We start from the raw sequence: 19,055 nt of genomic DNA, 5'->3' as shown, positions 1-19,055 counted from the left end.
TGTGGCTATGCTAGAATTGGAGATCAGATACATTACACTGAAGCACAGACAGGGTACATAGGGATGACATTACAGTCCCTCTTTATACATATGATTGGATATAGCAGCAAGGGATTTCATCATCTAAATCATATGGCTTAGTGAAGTCATGAAGCAATTAAAGTATCACTATGGGTCAGAACTGCAAAGACGATGAGGTTGTGAAAGAAGGGGCAGCATTTCTGAATATAGGTTCTTTCGAGATAATTATTTTCTTCTGCTTTCCTATAGCTCTGTTCATCTTCCAGTTCTTTGTTCAGCCTTATTTGCCTTCCAAATGTTTTAAAGCCAAGCAGACAATTTTAGTTTCCTAATTTGGTTTAATTTGACACCATTTACTGAGCCAGCGTTTTGTTTTCCCTGGGACAATGTATTCAGGTAAGGGCTTAGTCTCCTCAAATTTCCTATATGTACCATAATTACATCATAGGAAAATAAAATTTTCCTTAATTACCTATTAATTGGAGGATTTATAGATTAATACTGTAGTTGTGAATGGTAGTGCAGATAGATGCAGAGTTTCAAAAAGATGAAGATTATTCTTTGCCTGAAAAGAACTGCTTGTCTGATGAATTTAATCCTTTTCGTAATACCTAAATGGTAGTTTCCTTCCCCTTTCCCTTTCCTTTCCTTTCCTATCTAGTTCTCTCTGCACCTTGCTTTATCCCCAAACAATCTTGTTCTCATCCTTCTCTTCCCTCCCTAGTGAGCTGCTGAATTCATACCCAATGCTAAGTCAGGAGTTTTAAGGCAGGACAGTGCTTTGTTAAGTAACTCATAATTGCTTGGTTATTGCATTGTCAACCAGCCTAACAGAGCATAAATGAAAAGTGCACCACAACAGAGTGATACTGCAGAATTTAACATTTTGAAATACCGGTATAAAATATAAGATTTTCTTCTTGAGTCTCTTTTCAGGTTGTTATTGTTTTTAAACAATCTTGTCTTTTTTAAAAAAAAAACACATTTTCCTTGCAACTGCTGTGATGATAGACACAGAATGTCCTTATTTATTAGTACATATCCAAGAATATAGGTCAACTGACAGAACTGAGAATTGAACTCCTTTTCAAAGTGATGTGAGATAGTGAAAAAGTGTTTGGTTGCTAGCAAGATAATTTCACATCTCCTTTGTTTTGCTCCTTTACAGTATCAGTAGTCATGGGGATCCCCAGTGTCAAAAGGGAGGTCCACTCATATTTGACAGATACTCTGAACTCCTTGATCTCCGAGCTCAACCAGCAGGAGAAGGAAGATTCTGTCATTGTCGTCATGATTGCTGAGGTAACATGAGTGATCCTTTCGTTTTTGAATCTGTCTTTCATAGCTCTATATATCTTCATTTTGTGTGCTTGACAGAAAACTGGGAAGCCACAGCTAGTCATAAGATAGCAGGATGATTTTTCACATGGTTATGAGCCAACTTTTCCTTTGGCACACAGAGAGAAATCTAACTTAAGGCTGCTGTCCGACAAGGATCATCAGCCATATCCTGTCAATGGGTCCCAGTAGACTATTTCAAATGTGAAAAAATGCTTGGGCGTATTCAGCTGTGGAGGGTCAATATGTTAGCAGAAGGCTATTTACTGCCTTGCCAACATTTGTATATGTCCTTTTAATCTCAGTTGTACTGGGTTGGTTGATGTTTGTTCTTAGAGGGAATTGTTTACTGAAATTCTATCTCCAAAGGAGCCTTGGTGATATTCTCTCAGGATTTGTTGCAGAAATAATAAGATAATAATAGAACTGAGAACTGAGCTGAAACCGAGGCATGTGCTTTTTCTAAATGAATGCCTTTAATCAAAACAGATTTTGAACTCTAGAATTAGCATGACCATAACACGTTAATAAACAATGGCTGCAGTTTATCTTATGATTTATATGCATGTGTATATGCATGTTTTCTTACTGTGTTCCCACTGTGGTTATTTATCCCCAGTTTGAAATGCAATTGTTTTCTTTTCAAAAACCCTTAAAAGCAACAGAACCTCTTGGATCCTGCTATTGTAGAGAGAAAAACCAATTTTAATGTTCACTTTCAGTTTTCACTTCCAACATTTTTGGTTAGGATGTGATTGTCGTGTTTTAAAATTTTGCCCCACACATTAAGGAATTAAAATGTTCTCTGTTCAGAAAGCAAAAAATATTCTTAGTGGAAAAGAGGATGTAAAGTTATGTGACCTCTAATTTGGACAATAAATTCAAGCATATAAAGGAGGTCCATCACAACTGTGGTGGCTCAGTTAGATAGCAGTAGCAATAGGGACAGCTGGACTTCGAATAAAATTCTGGATGTGTAACCCGAGTGAACTCACTGGCATAGCCATTTTGATTTTGCCAGCTTTACTCCCAACATGTGTATATCAGGGACACAACAGGGGCAATAGGTTTAGGATTGTTGGACCAGAACATTCAATGAAAGCCAGCTGGCTGACTCAGGGCCAGTCATTCTCTCTTAGCTCAATCCACCTTACAGGATTGTGGGGAAAATAGGAGGAGGAAGGAATATTATGTATGTTTGCCACCTTCAGTCACTTTTGAAGTAATAAAGGTGGGATAAAAATCTAATAAATAAATTTGTACTACTACTGAACTGTGATAATCACTGAATAACTGCAGTAGCTTGCAGGAGTCAGTGCCTCTCCACAGGTCTGTCACAAAAACATCCAAACCTTAAATACATACTTTTCTCTTGTTGACTAGTAAGTAGAATTTCAGTACAGAAGATATTGTATTTTCTTATAACTTTGACTATCTTTTATCATAGGAGAAGATAAAGGGAACTGAGAAAAGAAACAACTATACTTTTTGTTAATTGATATGTTAGATTATACAAATAACAATGTAAATTTTACCATTAGCAAAAAGCCTTATTGTAATGGTATGTGGGAACGACCTTGGGAAACAGGGAGAAGAGAAGCAGCCTAGGGAACAGTCAGATAAAAGCTATATTATCCCACAGCATGGGCCAAGCAGCTCAGAAGAAACTCTCCATAGTTTCTTAGGCCAGGGGTCCCAAAACCCCAGTCTGTACACTGGCAATGGGCTGCGGCATGCCAGAAATCAGGCTGCACAAACAAGCAAAGCCCCGTCCGTGGGATACAGGCAGCATGTGAAACCATGTCCCCTCTGGTCCATGGAAAAATCTCTCCACGAACCAGTCCCAGAAGGTTGGGGACCACTGTCTTAGGCCATAAAGGGGACACGGAGAGAAATGAACTTTCAGCCAGGCAGGATTTTCTTGATGCAACTGTACAATTAAGTGGAATTAGCTCATTTGGCCATGCTTTCTTTCTTGTTTATTTCACAAGGTTGACATCTATTTTGCCAATAAACATATAACAACTTAGTCATGCTTAACCTCCACTAAGGATGTTTATAGAGTCAGTAGTGGGGGGAAACACACTGTAAAAATAATTGAATAGTCACTTCACTCACATTGCTGCTCTTAATTGTTGTTATTATCAGCCAGGAGAGTAGAGAAGGATTTGGGGTTGATCTAGTTGCCCAGACACCTGCCATTTTATGATTTTTTTTTGTATTTTAATGTTTTTTCTTTTTACTATACTACATCAACAACAATTAAAATAATGCAAAACGATGTACAAACATTTAGTTAAATTCAGGTAGTGTTTTGAAAAATATAGAGAATGGGAAAATCCAAAAGTTACATTTCCAGCCATGAGGTCTGCTATTCAGACTCAGTATTAAGATGGTATTTGTAGACTCAATGCATGAAGGAAATGTTGGACTGTACCAGCTTTGAACAATCAAAACCATTGCTCCTGATTTAATAGTCCATAGGACCTTAGTGTAGAAGAAAACAGAAAAACAAAAAAGAAGTATAAAGTTTTTTTTATGAGTAAAGCCAGATAAAACTGTTGGGCACTGCACTAAATAAAAAGTGAATTCAGCTATATTACTTAAGGGAAGGAATCCTCTTAGCTGGAATTCCCTAATCCCAGTCACATCCAGATGCATGGTTTAAGTCCCATAATTCTCTGTAATAGCTGAGGAATTCTGGGAGTTGAGTGCACAGATTGTGCTCTAACTATAGAGCAGTGATGGCGAACCTATGGCATGTGTGCCACAGGTGGCATGCGGAGCCATTTGTCAGGGCATGCGAGGCGCTGCCCTGTCAGCTGATTTCACCCTTTTTGAAAGCCATTTTTTGCCCTCCCCAGGCTCCAGAGGCTTTATAGGAGCCTGGGGAGGGCGAAAAGAGCCTCCCCCGTCCCCCCCCCGGAGGCCCTCCGGAGACTTCAGGGACCATCCGGAGGCTTCCCTGAAGCCTTTGGAACGCTTAAAACGACCCTCCGAGCAATCTGGAAGTGACTTCCGGTTTGCTCGAAGGGTCGTTTTGAGCGCTCCGAATGCGTCAGGGAAGCCTCCGAACAGTCCCCGAAGCCTTCGGAACGCTTAAAACGACCCTCCGAGCAATCCGGGTGTGACTTCCGGTTTGCTCGGAGGGTCGTTTTGAGTACTCCGAAGGCTTCAGGGAAGCCTCTGGACGGTCCCTGAAGCCTTCGGAGCGCTCAAAACGATCCTCCGAGCAAACCGGAAGTCACTTCCGGTTTGCTCGGAGGGTCGTTTTAAGCATTCCGAAGGCTTTAGGGAAGCCTCCGGATGGTCCCTGAAGCCTCCGGAGGGCCTCTGGGGGGGCGTGGGAGGCTCTTTTCGCCCTCCCCAGGCTCCTATAAAGCCTCTGGAGCCTGGGGAGGGCGAAAAAAGCATGTAAAAATTGGGGGCGCCTGTTGTGCACGCATGCGCACTGCATTATGGGTGCGGCACACCCACACACGACCCCCCCTGCGCTCCCCCCATTTGTGGCACGCGAGTCAAAAAAGGTTCTCCATCGCTGCTATAGAGTAACTGTTTAGGTAATAGGAAGTTCTCTTCCTCTGTAATAAGACCATCCTGCTTGGCCGAATGCTTATTTAAAGCAGTAATTTTGCAGATCCAATAAAACATGCAAATAGTCTTATTCATTCCATTCTAGCACTTTTAATTCCAATCCTAAAATCCTGAAAACTCATAGTTTATGTATGAGTAGAAGTCCATTGCTATTTTTGCACCTCCATAAAGTACCAAAAAACAACTATTAGTATCTAAAACCCTTTACTACAGAAACCAAAATCTTATCTCTCAGCAACTGTGAATGTGCCTAACCACAGAGAATGGCACCACAGGTAACAAGGAATTGTAGTATTTCTTTTTTAGATGAACAATGCTAACTGTTGAGATTCCTTTTCCAAATCTGACACTTAAACAAAAACTAATCATTACATTACAGCTGGTCTGCTTACAAAACCACTGATATTCCAGCAGTGTATATTACTTTTCTATTTCCACCTGATTTGCAGCATTTTATTTATTTTTTCATAATTTATATTGCTACCCATCTCACAAACAAGTAATTCTAATTATCAGCTATACAATGAGATGACTTGTAATTTGTGTTTGTATTTTAAAGAGATAAATCGTAGCCTGCACAAGATTTCTGACTCTGTCTGCTCTTCTGGCAGTTCCGATACTGCCTTGATATAGTTTGGTTTTTGGTTGCTAAAAATCAGGAGATTGTGAGTTCTAGTCCTGCCCTAGGCATGAAAGCCTGCTGTGTGACATTGGGCCAGTCACTCTCTCCCAGTCCACATTATCAGACTCTGGTGACAAACTGGTCGTTGAATTCCTATCACAACCAATTGATCAACATTCAGTTGATCTGGAAAAAAGAGGACCCTGTACTTGTAGGAAAGTGCTAGGAAAAGGGAAAAATTAGAAACTCTTTGAGTGGGTGCCTGCGTCAACATTATCAAGACTACATGGGTATGGGAACAATATTAACACAATGATATTATAAAACATTGAGTCTGCTGGTGGAAAGCAGGATAATGAGCCTCAACTGCTGCTGCCTGTCCCATTTTTCTCCCTTAGTTTGATATTTTATTTTGAGAATTTAATTTTGAGTGCTGCTGACATGCCAAATAGACTGTTTGTTTTCTGCCCCAGACCCAGAATGCTTAAGCATCTGGGAAGAATAAACAGCAGCAGATTTTCTTTATTTTTGGAGTTCTGTGTTTGTTTGCTGTTACTCACCAGTCAGCTCCTATCTCTCTGTCTACAAGGGACTTTGTCATAAAGGGATGCTTAAGGCCATTTTGCTCATCCTTTTTTGGTTTGAAAAATTCCTGGAATGTTATGAAATTAAGAAGCCAAGAAAGCAAACAAATGGATCATCAAACAAATTAATTCAGAGTTCTCATTCAAGGCATTTTAATGCCCAGGCTCAAATTATCCTAGTTTGGACACATGTGAAATGCTAGCACTCTGGAAAAGCCTCAAATACTAGGAAAGGTGGAAGAAAAGGTGAGACAGCAGCCAGCAGCAAGGTGGTGATGAGTGCACTGTTGAAAATGCTGAAGGACCAATTTGAGGATGGATCATCATAGAGAATATAAGTCACAAAAACTCAACAATGATGTGATGGCACTTAATCCTCACCATACCATGTAGAGGTTTATAGTTCATTAATCTGTTGCTTATTACTAAACACCTTAAAATATAGTGTGAATTGGTATTATAATGAGGAACTACTTTGCATCAGCTTTCCGCAAAGTGAGGCATCCATCTGTATTAGAATACAGTGCTCAGCTTGCTGGGAATAATAGGGCTTGTAGTTTGATTTGTCTGAAAGCTAGATCGGGATGGTTGCCTTCTATATTAATTGAAGAAAATTGAAATTTCTTAAAGTTGATGTATATGTGTATCTTGTTATCTAATGCCTTTTTAATTACTACAATTGGCGATATGTTTGTTCACGTAGTAGTCTAGCAAATATTTTCATTCTTGCTTTAACTGGATTTAAAATGAAATATACAAAGCAGCACTTCCAAAGAAATTTTGGCGTAACAGAACTGATTATTTTAGATACAATATCAATATCAATGACTTCTTAACCTGTGTCTGTTTATTGTCTTTTGTTATTGAAATTTTTCTTACAGACAGATCCACAATACACCACAGGGGTTGCAGAAAATATCAAAAGCTTGTAAGTATTCTTCTGCAATTTCATTGTATGGGATTTTTCTTCGCTTGATTGAAAATGTTTCAATATTGTAAGTTGTGTTATTGGTCTATTTTAGTAATTTGGACGGAACTGCATGACTTTTTCCTGGTCTGTTTAAAACCAGTTGCTAGTTTTTATTAGTCATGGAACAATCCAGTTATCTTTCCCCTGCTGCCCCATTACCTTTTGTCAGGAAACATTATTAGGAAAAGTAAGATGTCTGGTTATACTGGTTATAGGCTATATAATGTGTTAGATTGGATAATGGATAGGCACACACAGGCTTAACGGTAACAACAGCTCTTTATTTTTATTTTTTTATTTTTAATTTTCAAAACAAACACAACACATAAAATCTTCCTTCTTTGCATATTGTAGAAAGTGTATCAATTGGTTACAAAAGACTTGCGTGCATCTCTTCCACAGTCATCAAGCATAATTCATATTAACTCAAGTATTTTAACTCAGATATTTATACATGTTACAGTCATTATACCTCCATTTTCATTTGACTATAATTGTTTAAACGTCCTTCATCATAAAATATACCAAGATTTAATACATAATCACATACTGGCATTTCATTCACTATTTCTAAAATCCTCCAATGACACTAAATCCTTATGTCCTATTCTAGCTAAATATCCATAATATTTAATAACAAAGTTTTCTGTCCTTCTTTCCAAATCACTGTTTACAATTTACATCCCATTTCCTTATGTTGTACCCAGACATATATAAACATTATTATCATTATCCCTCCTTTATTTCACTATATCCTGCATCATATCATTTCCCCCCCTAATAATCAAGACTTAACTGAATCTAACTTAATTCTTTTTTTATTAACCTTTATATGTAATCCAAAAGGGTTTCTAATCTTCCTTTCATGGGTACCATTCAATATTTATATCCAATTATTACATAACACTACACATTGTATACATTATTATCATTATCAATTATTTATTTAACTATATCTATTATCACTAAATTTCGCTAAGTTTAGCTAGTTTTAAATTAAACTCTTCTATCTATCAACCTGTATCTTTCTAGTAGCAAAACAGTCTCATATCTTCTGCCATTTGTGGTGTCAATCCTCTAATCATCTCCTTAATCAACTTTGTATGGACTCCTCTTAGCAACTCTTTGCTTACAGAATCTCTCATGTAATGTCGATGCCCTTCTTCTATTTCCTTAATCAGCTTATCTTTGATTGTCGGTAGTGTTATCAATGATATTGCTAATAAAATTTATCTCTTTATATCCATAAATTCTTTTGTTTTCCCTTGTTCTGTATCTTGCCATCTGGGGTAGATTTCTCCTCCATTTAATTCCTCTTTCAGTATTCCACTCTTTCCCTTTTCAGAGACAAACCAATCGCCATAAATTAGAAATTTTAATTTCTTTATATTCATTTTCCTCTTCAATTTTTAGGATATTAACTATCATTTTTTCCATTTGATTAGCATCTTCAACTTCTTCATATTTTGCTGTTAGGTGTACTAAAACTTCCAACTTCTTCTCTATCCTCTCACGTTTATCTGATAATTTCTGTATTTCTGAGAGTATCTTTTGCAGACTTAAAACTTCTTTCTGCTGTTGAAATTGTGCCATTATCTCCAGCTAACAAACATTGCTGCTCTAGCTTAGAAGGTTTTAACAGAATTAAGCGTCACAATAACATTTCACCTTTAATTCAAAGGAACATCTGTGTGCTTTTCTTTTTATCACTCTCTATAAACAAGCTGTGAGACCTTGAAGTGTCAAGCCAGGATAATCAGTGAAAAAAGTGTTTCGTTTCCAATCACAAACCTCTAGCCTCCGAGTAGCAGTGTTACAATGTATTTCTTTGTTTCTTTTTGTATCTTTTTTGTATTTCAAGTTTTAAAAAAGTCCGATTCTTAAATGAGTTAGAAAAAGACCCACAGTAATAAAAGAGGGGAATTTTAGTCCATAGATTACAGAGAATAGTAGAAGAAGAAAAATGGAAGAAGGAAACTTAATCCATTCGTTTTAAAAGGCTTGCATAAATTCCATCCATGAAGATAGCATTTAAAAAGTAAGATAACCCACTGTCCAAAACCAGTCCAAATTTAATTCCACCGCTTATTTCTTCTGTTCTCCAATTTAAATTAACTTTAACTTTTTTTTATAGGCAGTCACTTTTAAAACAGTAAAAATTCCTCACCAGCTGGAAACACTTTCTCTTTCCATATCCTTCCATTTCGGAGCCGCCCCAACTTCATCAGCCAAATGGCTGGATTTTTTGTCACCGGCTTGAAGATCTTCTCTTGGATCAATCAGGGTCTTTGCGATGTCCCTGAAATCAGCAAGATGTATTCTTCCTGTTCACCGTCTCTGTGGGACGGTTTAGGTCCGTTTGAACCACCCAGTGGCAAAAGTATTGACTGCGATCTCAGAGCATTGAGATCGCACGTCGTATCGTTGCGACTTCGGCTCCTCCTCTCTTTATTGAGTACAACAAGTGAAAACAATCCAGCGAAGGTTGAGTCTGACAGCAGCCCTTTTACAGGGAGCTGTCAGACCCTTGGACCAATAGGATTAAACCTCTGTTCCCACTGGAACAGAGGACCTTGATGGAAACCACTGTAGTTAGAACAAATATCTAACATAATGAGTATTGCTAACTTAGATTTACATGAGCCCAAGGCAAACTATGTTTTTTATATCCATCCCAGCATGAAAGGGCAATAGTAGTCAGGAGTCCTGAACTCAGACTGAAGTAATGTTTTCTGTAAGGTTCACTTCCATTCTGGTTGACATCAATATCTCCTCCCTGATGCCATATCCTCCATTAGATCATATTCTTTCTCCTGTGCTCCTATCAGATCTGCATCTCTGGTTTCTCCTGAGTTCCACCTTGATTTAACAGTTAATTTTTCTCTTGGTGTATTTCTTTTTCAGTGTCATAGTTTCTTCATCTGACCTGGTCCTTTTAAAATGATTTGGAAGGAGACACTGGTGGGTTATTTTTTAATTATTAGCAGAGTTGAAAAGGATGATGGGCAGGAATTAGAAGCTGCAGACACCAGAGGACAGGAAGATTAGAAGATAATGGTAATAGAAGAGTCCCTGACTTCATTACTACTACTCCATTCTGCAAGTTGCCTATTAATAGCAGTAGCTAAGAGCAGAACTTGAGGAGGATTGTGGAGCGAGTTGAGATGACCTAGCTACAGTTCTGCATTGTGGTCAGAGATGTAATAACTGAGATGGGAGCACTGTGGTTTCAAATACAGAAGAGCCCACCACTTGTGTTTTGCAGTGTGATTCCGGATTGTTCTCTCTGTATTGTTTTGCTTCTTGGCACAGCATTACCAAAAATATAGAAGAGTAGGGGACAGTTGTGGCTAGAAGGACCATTGCACAATTTCATATTTGTGCAACAGTTGTGCCCATTCTTAGATAGATAGAAACCACTCATGGTCACTCACGCTCTTGGTTACCTCCCTGTTAGATTACTGCAATCTACTGTACATGGGGCTGCTCTTCAAGAATATCCTGAAATTCAGCTGATGCAAAATGCAGCAATATAAGTAGTTGCATGAGTTTGCATGTATAAAATGTAGAACACATTTTATACATTTCTGTTTTATGAGCTGCATTAGTTAGCAGTTTGTTTCTGGGTACAATTCAAGGTGTTGGTGTTGACTTTTAAAGCCATTCATGTCATGGGACTGGGTTTTTTGGCAGAGTTCCTTTCTTGATTTTATTTGCCTGTTCTTCCAGATCCACCAGGAAGGTCACATTATGGGATTTGTCACCCAGGGACCTACATTTGGTGGGCCCTTGATAGGAGCCCTTTTCTTCAGTAGCATCCATGCTGTAGAATCTTCTCTCCCCTGAGGTTGGCCTTGTCACTGTTGAGCTTCCAGAGGTCTCTCAAGACCTAGTTATGCTAACAGGCCTGGAGACCCCATCGGACAGGTGAACCTATGAATTGACACTTATTTTTAACATAAAGGTAAAGGTTCCCCTTGCACATATGTGCTAGTTGTTCCCGACTCTAAGAGGCAGGGTTCATCGCTGTTTCAAAGCCGAAGAGCCAGCACTGTCTGAAGACGTCTCCATGGTCATGTGGCCGGCATGACTAAATGCCGAAGGTGCATGGAACACTGTTACCTTCCCACCAAAGGTGGCTCCCATTTTTCTACTTGCATTTTTACGTGCTTTTGAACTGTTAGGTTGGCAGAAGCTGGGACAAGTAACAGGAGCTCATTCCATTACGCAGTGCTAGGGATTCGAACTGCCGAACTGCCAAACTTTCTGATCGACAAGCTCAGCGGCTTAGCCACTGAGCCACCACGTCCCTATTTTTTTTTAACATATCCTTGTCTATTATCTATTTTAGTTTACTTTTTAATGTATTTATTAACTGATTTAGCTCTGTTGTACACCACCCAGATTCACTGTTTGCTTGTTGAATGGCCATATAAATTGGTTTAATTAATAAATAAAACATATAGGATTTCTATGTAATAGACACTGATGGATGTGATGGTCTAAGAAAGTAACTTTCTCTTAAGTACTTTTGGTTAATAGCAAAATGACCTTGAGTCACTTGACTCCTGATAACTTCATGTATGTAATTTATTTGGTGACAGTAGAGAAATATTTTTATCTTGTTCTCTTTAGGGATGCTTTGCTTGATCCTAGTCTAACGTGTAACCACATTATTTCTGGTAGTCTCCTATTCATTATTAACAAGAACCAAAACTGCTTAGCTTTCCAAACCAAATAATATTGGGGTGGTGCTACTACCTGCTGAGGTCAAGTACCTCAAACTTTTCCTTTGATTAACTTACCAATTTCCTTTTTTCTCCTCCCTGTAAAATTGCTTGCTTTATCTTCTTTAAATTTAATAGGCTGAAGTGCGCTGGAAGGGGGAAACACAAGTCTTAGATGACACAGAGAGGAAAAAGAAATTGCTGTGCAGCAAGAAAACAATATTAGCAATAAGAAGTCACAGATCAAATATTGCAGGAAGAAAATTAATTTAAAGGAGCACAAGAATATCAGCAGGAAATAGGAGGGTTGTACTTTTTAATTAGGCTAAATGTAGACAGCCTATTCTTTGTCTCTCAGCAGCAGTACTCATTTGTCAAATTAGATATTTAAGACATTAAAAAAGTCACGGACCTCTTGAGAGTTCAAGGGCTTATTATTATATTGATGTAATTCTACGTATGAACTTACCCGAACTATGATTTCTTCTTAATGGCTCTTTAACTGATCCTTAACTGATGAATCCTGGTTTTAAAAAATAATAATATACCGGTATATAGTGGTTTTTTCTTCTGAAAGGAAAAAACTTCAAAATCTTTTAATGTGTTTTAAAGTAAAAACCATTTTGAAAATATAACATCACTGTATTTCTCAGAACCACATCAAATATTTGTATTAGGATGTCATTTCATGGAAGAGGTATCATTGTACTTTTTCTTGATTTCATTGAATTATTCAGTCACAGATAAAATGCATAAGAATAATTTATATAAAAATATTGGAATTGTGTATTTTGTAATCCAAAACAGAAACAATTCATTAATAGAAGAGCAATTCGTCTAGATTACTTTGGGCAAAATTAAATATAGATAACTCTAAATTGATATAGTAGCTGAAAAAGGACAGTTGTATATTATTGAAATATTTGGTTATGCCTGCCATTTTTATTGAAATATGATGTTCTCTAATAAACGTTCAAATTTTATGTCCTTGGGACTCTACACATTTATGAAAACTTAAAGAGTATCAGTTGTTTAGATATTCCTTCTTCCATTACTGTCCTTTTCCAACAATATGACAGAGGTACCAAATGCCTGAGTTATGGTAGGATTTTTTTAAAATTAAAACGGTATGTCCTTGTTTTGGGATCCAAAAGATTTTTTTATACAGTACTCAAAAGCTATCCAGTTTAGATCTGTATCCTTGACTATACTTATCAATAGTTCTCTTCACTTCCCAGATTAATGTGCATATTAGACATGGTGCTCAAGTTTGAACACAAATGCAAAAAAGTGGGATTTGCACTTAGACTTACAGATCGCTTTACAGTGCTTTACAGCCCTCTCTAAGCAGTTTACAGCATCAGCATATTGCCCCCAACAATCTGGGTCCTCATTTTACCGACCTCGGAAGGATGGAAAGCTGAGTTAATCTTGAGCCCGGTGAGATTAAAGCTGCCAAATTACAGTCAGCTGGCAGTCAGCAGAATTAGCCTGCAGTACTGCATTCTAACCACTGGGCCACCAGAGTTAAATATTTAGCCTGGTCTCTGTGAGTCTGGTTGGAGTTCGATTTTAATTATCCCCTAGTGAGAAATGCCTAGAAAGATGGGAATTGCAATAGAACACAGTTGGAGTACACAAAGTTAGTTTCTCAGTCTGATTTAGTTGAGGAGAAGGGAGGAATTGAATGCTTCCTGAGTTAAAAACACTGTGATAATCCTTTTGAGAGGATATTCTTGAAGAAAAAATAACAGTGTATATGTATAAGAGGTTAATCAGAGTTGCCACAGTCCTGAATGGCTATGCTTTCTTTGTCCTGTTTTTAACCATTTGTTCTCTCTCTATACCCTAAATCATGTGTTTTCTCCTTGCATTTACTCAGTAAAGTTTTAACACAGTGAATAAGCTATTAAGTGATGACCTAATCCAGTGATGGCTAACCTTTTTGTGGTTGGATGCCAAAAATGTGAGCGTGTATGGGCGATAATGCATGTGTGTGCCAGCACCCATAATGCAAAGTGCCCCCCCATATGCACATGCATGCAGCCCCCTCCCACATGCACCACACAGCTAGCTGAGCTAGGTATTTCCTCGGGGGGGGGGGGCAAGGGAGGCAGTTTTCACCCAGGAAAGCCTCCAGAGCCTGGGGAAGGTGAAAAACGGGCCCAACGGGCCTACCAGAAGTTCAGAAACTGCCGAAAATCAGCTGGCCAGCGTGCGCATGGAGCTGGAGCTGACAGCTCATGTGCCGGCAGATATGGCTCCTTGTGCCATAGGTGGCACGCATGCCATAGATTCACCATCAAGGTCCTAATCTTTCAATCCGATTCCTTGTATAATGAACAGGGCAATAGGTATGCAATCTGCAGAGGTTATCATTAAAAATAATTCTGGAGCAGCTTCAAAAACAATAAGCTTTCAAACCAACCAGTTTGCAAAGAGGCATGAATATCACTGAAGAATCTAACATCTGCTTCCATCTGGCTTGTTAAATTTCAGCAGCTAAGTAAGGTCAATGGATCAAGAAAGCTACAGTCGAGAAGAGCAAGCAGGGAGGGTTTTTTTTTAAAAAAAGACATAAATATCCTTATTTATGTTTTTTCGACTTAAAATAGGGTTTCAAAGCATAACATCTCCTGTAGCCCCTTTGTTCAAAATGTTTAGTATTTCCTGGAGATACAGTTTAGGTTTTAACCTATTAATCATTACCATGGTTAAATTCCATTTTCCTTTTTATAGAAAATGACAATTGTTTTCCTTACCTCTTCCTCTCTCTCAGATTCCCCAATGAAATACATTCTGGTCTTTTAGAGGTTATTTCCCCTTCTCCACACTTCTACCCAGATTTCTCCCGGCTGCGAGAATCTTTCGGTGACCCTAAAGAAAGAGTCAGGTAATTCTAGGCAATTTGATTTAAAGTGATATGGTAGGCTAGCAAGGCTTGTTGTATTTTATTACACGGCTTTGTAATGGGTATTTAAACTTGTTTAGAAGAAAGCATAAGGCATTCAGAAGAAGCATAGTACATAATCATTGGGTGCTTGCTAGTATGTATGTTTCCGCCACTTAAAAAAACAACAACCCTCATTTACCCAAATAAATTATTCTAATGCTAGGTGAGTATTTGTTCTTGTGATTTTACATAACTCCAGTGGAACATAGACTATGATCAAATTGCATCTGATGTTATGAATGCAACTGGATTTACTTGACAGGTTGTGGAAGTACATTATAGTTGTTGTGGAGAGCAGATGATTAAACTTAGCACAGTAGAGAGATTTAACTCTTTGCTCCTACCAAAATCCCACTGTTAATGCTATACAGTACATCTCCATTGCTTACTGGGGGGAAGCAATGGGAGCAATGGGAATGCCAGTTGAAATCCAAAATAATATTATAACTCTGGGCTTACAACAGAAGTAGAAGTCTTCATATTTGACTAAACTCTTGTGTCTGATTAATCTTTTGCCAGATGCAGCTGATACCTACCTCTAGCCTCCCAACAAAATAACAGTAATTTGTTTTGTGTGCTGTTGTAGGTGGAGAACTAAACAGAATTTAGATTACTGCTTTTTAATGATGTATGCACAATCCAAAGGCATATATTATGTTCAGGTAAGTTTTATGATGCTCAAAGAATATGTTTCAAATCTGGAAAATGATGAATGTCTATTTGAATAAAAAGTACATTGTTCTTTTGTAGGATTTCTTTCTCTCCAAATATCTTTTAGATTTGTTTCATCTATCATCCTGAAAAAGGATTTCGGAAGCAATTTTCTATTTAACTTTGTTGTTTTGTGTGTTTTGTAGTCCATGTTCTGGTTTACAATGCCATTGAAGTCTCCCATCATGCAAATATCAGCATAGTCCAAATCAGAAAAAAATTTGTGGAGTTTTTTGTAAAATTCATCTTGTTTTTCATTAGGAACATAAATTGCAATTAAAAGTATTTTTTTGATATTACCCATAATTTTCACCATCAGGATTCTTCCCTTTTCATCTGTATAAATTAATTCAAAAACTATGGAAGGCAATATTTGCTCAAAACCTTGGATAAAAGTCCATTCATTGGAACAAGTGGTGTAAAGAGGAAAAAGCAGCTATAAAGAACTAATGAGCAACACTTTGGTGGATTTGCTCTTTCCAAACCCTTCAATAGCTATGTGAATAATTGTTGGGTGAGCCCACATAGAGTCTCCTCTTCCTTCTTAGGAGTCCTGGAAAAAGGTCACTCTTGCACCGCTGCTAATAGCAACAGAGAAACTGGTTTTGACAGGGATCCTTTTGTGAAGGAAATGAAAGTCTTTTCTGATAATCTTTCTCAGAGTAATTATGGAGTAGAAAGGCTTCAACGTTAGCTCCTTGATTGTACCTCTGATCAATACTGCTGCTTTCCTGCTGCTAATAGTGGGAAATTTCATTTTCTAGCTTCTGCCTCTGAACTAGAGCATGGGAACCTATGAGATAGTGGGACCCTCACTGTGTCTCTAAGAACACTTTCAGCTTGCAGATTAGTGATGTGGTTTAAATAGTGCTATTAGTTCCTTTATTTTATTTGCCCCAAGTATATATTACTATAGGCTGATAATTTTTATTTCAGGTTCCTTGGGAACATCTGGAGCTTTCCTTGCCATTCTGGCTTCCATTGGCCCCATGAAATTTACTTACTGTAATATAAATTTAGCTTTTTAACCTTTGAAAAACTATTGTAGAATGGCAGAATGAAATATTATGTTTAGAAACCAAGCATATGAGCACAGATACTATGGGAATTAATTTAAATTAATTAAGTTTTTAGATACAATCAAGAAGTTTTAGGTATGTTGGTACGTACCGGTATGTATAGAATATGTATCCAACATCCCAAATCCAAATGAGCAATTCTGATCACTTTTTAAAAAGCTAGAGTCTGGACTGTCTAGCACACTGGCTGAGTTTCAGAAAAATGCTATATTTTCCACAATAACATATCCAAAATACTTATCTCCAATAGCACACATCCATAGAGCATGTAGTGGTAAGAGTATAAATTGTAGTCTTCTCCATTCTGTTACATACAGTCATGCTGTGGCAACGTTTTCATTCAGTTTTAAAATAATGTTGACTATTATTAGCATTGAACCTACACAGGCCAAAAATATTCCTCTTTCTGATGGACAGAACTTGTTGACTAAAGAGAAGACTAAATGGGTGTGCTTTTCCACCCAGGTGGCTTCCAGCATCTGTCAGAAATAGGAAACATAGAAACGCACTGTAGTTATATTTTGAAGAGGCAAATTATTAGGGAGTATGAATAAATAATGTTAAAATACTGAATGTAAAATATTTAGGAATAATTTTTGTTGGATACTATTTTGCTTACCTTTTATATATTTATTTTTATAAGATCTGTATAAAATCCAAATCTAAGCTTAGCAGAAAAAATGAAACTTTGAAGGAAATGACATATCAAAGGAATGTTATATCTATTACAATTAGGATATGCTCAAGATATCAGTCTTTTTTTTAATTATTATTAAAATTTTAATAAGTTTTACAATTGTTTTCTCCCTCTCCCCCCAACCCTACCCCTTACCCATCCCTCCCTCCCCCCGACCTCCCAGAGCAAAGTTCAGGGTATAATCATTTAACAATCATATGCTAACATAAGCTAACTAATTTTAACATTCAACCATTCTTGTGCTTTAACTCCCCCTTTCTCAAGCTAACTTTGAATAAATTGTAATATTCCTTATGCCTTCATTCATAAGCTAATTGAAGTTGTTTAGTCTGATATTTGTTTTGAATATAATCAATCCATCTTCTCCAGTCCAACTTGTATTTCTCATCTGAGTGGTCCTTCAACTACGCTGATATTTTGGCCATCTCGGCTAGGTTTACTACTTTTAACGTCCATTCTTGTATAGTAGGCAACTCTTCCTTCTTCCGATATTGTGCCACCAACAATCTTGCTGCCGTCGTTAGATTCAAAATCAAATTAGTCTCTATAACAGTAGAATCTGGAACTATACCTAACAAGAACAACTGCTCAAGATATCAGTCTTCACCACAAAGGCATATAGGCATTAATCATGACAGCTGTAACCATAAAGCCGGCATAAATAAACATAAAGAACAAAAAGTCTCAACCATTAGGAAGACAGCCAAAAACTGAGAACAGGTACCTGGTAACCACAGAAGCTAGGAGGCACTCAGCCAAAATAGCAAGGCATTAAATGGTATTAATACAATACAAAGCAGGATCATAAAGCTGTGGTAATTTGATGTGCAACTGATAAAGAAAGATCAAAGTCAAGGCAAGCAAATCATCAGTCTTGCTCATCAGAAAGTGAATCTTGAATAAGGCTAGGACTCCCTCCCAATAGCCTGCTGATTGTGAAGTGAGTGTCCTGCTATTGATGCCAAAATATGTTTTCAGATAATAGGATTTTTTTTAAAAAAAAAACTAATTTAATGGCTACAAAGTAAGTGTCCTGTCTGATCAAATCACATTGGGATTTTTCAACACTGAGCTATTTTCCTTTATGCCTTGAAAATAAAAACTGTTGGAAATTCAGGGTCTTTTTGTCCTTAATAAGAACCCATCCTTAGCCAGAAGTAACTTTCCTGTCTCCACTTTTTAGAAAGCTTTTCTTCAGTGGCATACAAGTTTTCAGTTCAAGATCTGTCTCTTATGCAGCTATGCATTTCTCTCTCTTGTGCAGCTAGAAGATGATATTGTAGCCAAGCCAAACTATCTCAGCACAATGAAGAACTTTGCTTTGCAGCAACCTTCTGAAGAATGGATGATCTTGGAGTTTTCTCAGCTTGGTTTTATTGGTAAACCCATTTCCCATGTAGCTTTGGATGTTGTTTTAGGTCCGTGATGGCGAACCTATGGCACGCGTGCCACAAGTGGCACGCGGAGCCATTTGTCAGGGCACGTGAGGCCCTGCCATGTCAGCTGAGTTCACCTTTTTAAAAGCTATTTTCGCCTTCCCCAGGCTCCAGAGGCTTTATAGGAGCCTGGGGAGGGCGAAAAGAGCCTCCCCTGCCCCCCCCCGGAGGCTTCAGGGACCGTCCCTGAAGCCTTTGGAACGCTTAAAACCACCCTCCGAGCAACCCGGAAGTGACTTCCGGGTTGCTTGGAGGGTCGTTTTAAGCGTTCCAAAGGCTTCAGGGACCGTCCGAGGCTTCCCTGATGCCTTTGGAGCGCTTAA

At 38.0% G+C, this 19,055-nt stretch overlaps 1 protein-coding gene across 1 annotated transcript in view; it reads left to right on the top strand.

The window, feature by feature from the left end:
• Positions 1-19,055, top strand: part of MGAT4B (alpha-1,3-mannosyl-glycoprotein 4-beta-N-acetylglucosaminyltransferase B) — a 146,327-nt gene that overhangs the window by 85,305 nt on the left and 41,967 nt on the right. The window contains exons 4-8 of the mRNA XM_081943836.1: positions 1,190-1,323; positions 7,041-7,087; positions 14,636-14,749; positions 15,396-15,471; positions 18,561-18,675. Of these exons, the coding sequence (XP_081799962.1) occupies positions 1,190-1,323; positions 7,041-7,087; positions 14,636-14,749; positions 15,396-15,471; positions 18,561-18,675 (486 nt within the window). The remainder of the gene's footprint in view (positions 1-1,189; positions 1,324-7,040; positions 7,088-14,635; positions 14,750-15,395; positions 15,472-18,560; positions 18,676-19,055) is intronic.

Source organism: Natrix helvetica (assembly GCF_964273705.1).
Source record: "Natrix helvetica genome assembly, chromosome: 1".
In the NCBI taxonomy this organism is placed as follows: domain Eukaryota; kingdom Metazoa; phylum Chordata; class Lepidosauria; order Squamata; family Natricidae; genus Natrix; species Natrix helvetica.
The sequence above is the reverse complement of the archived record's forward strand: the minus strand, read 5'-3'. Positions and strand labels throughout refer to the sequence as shown.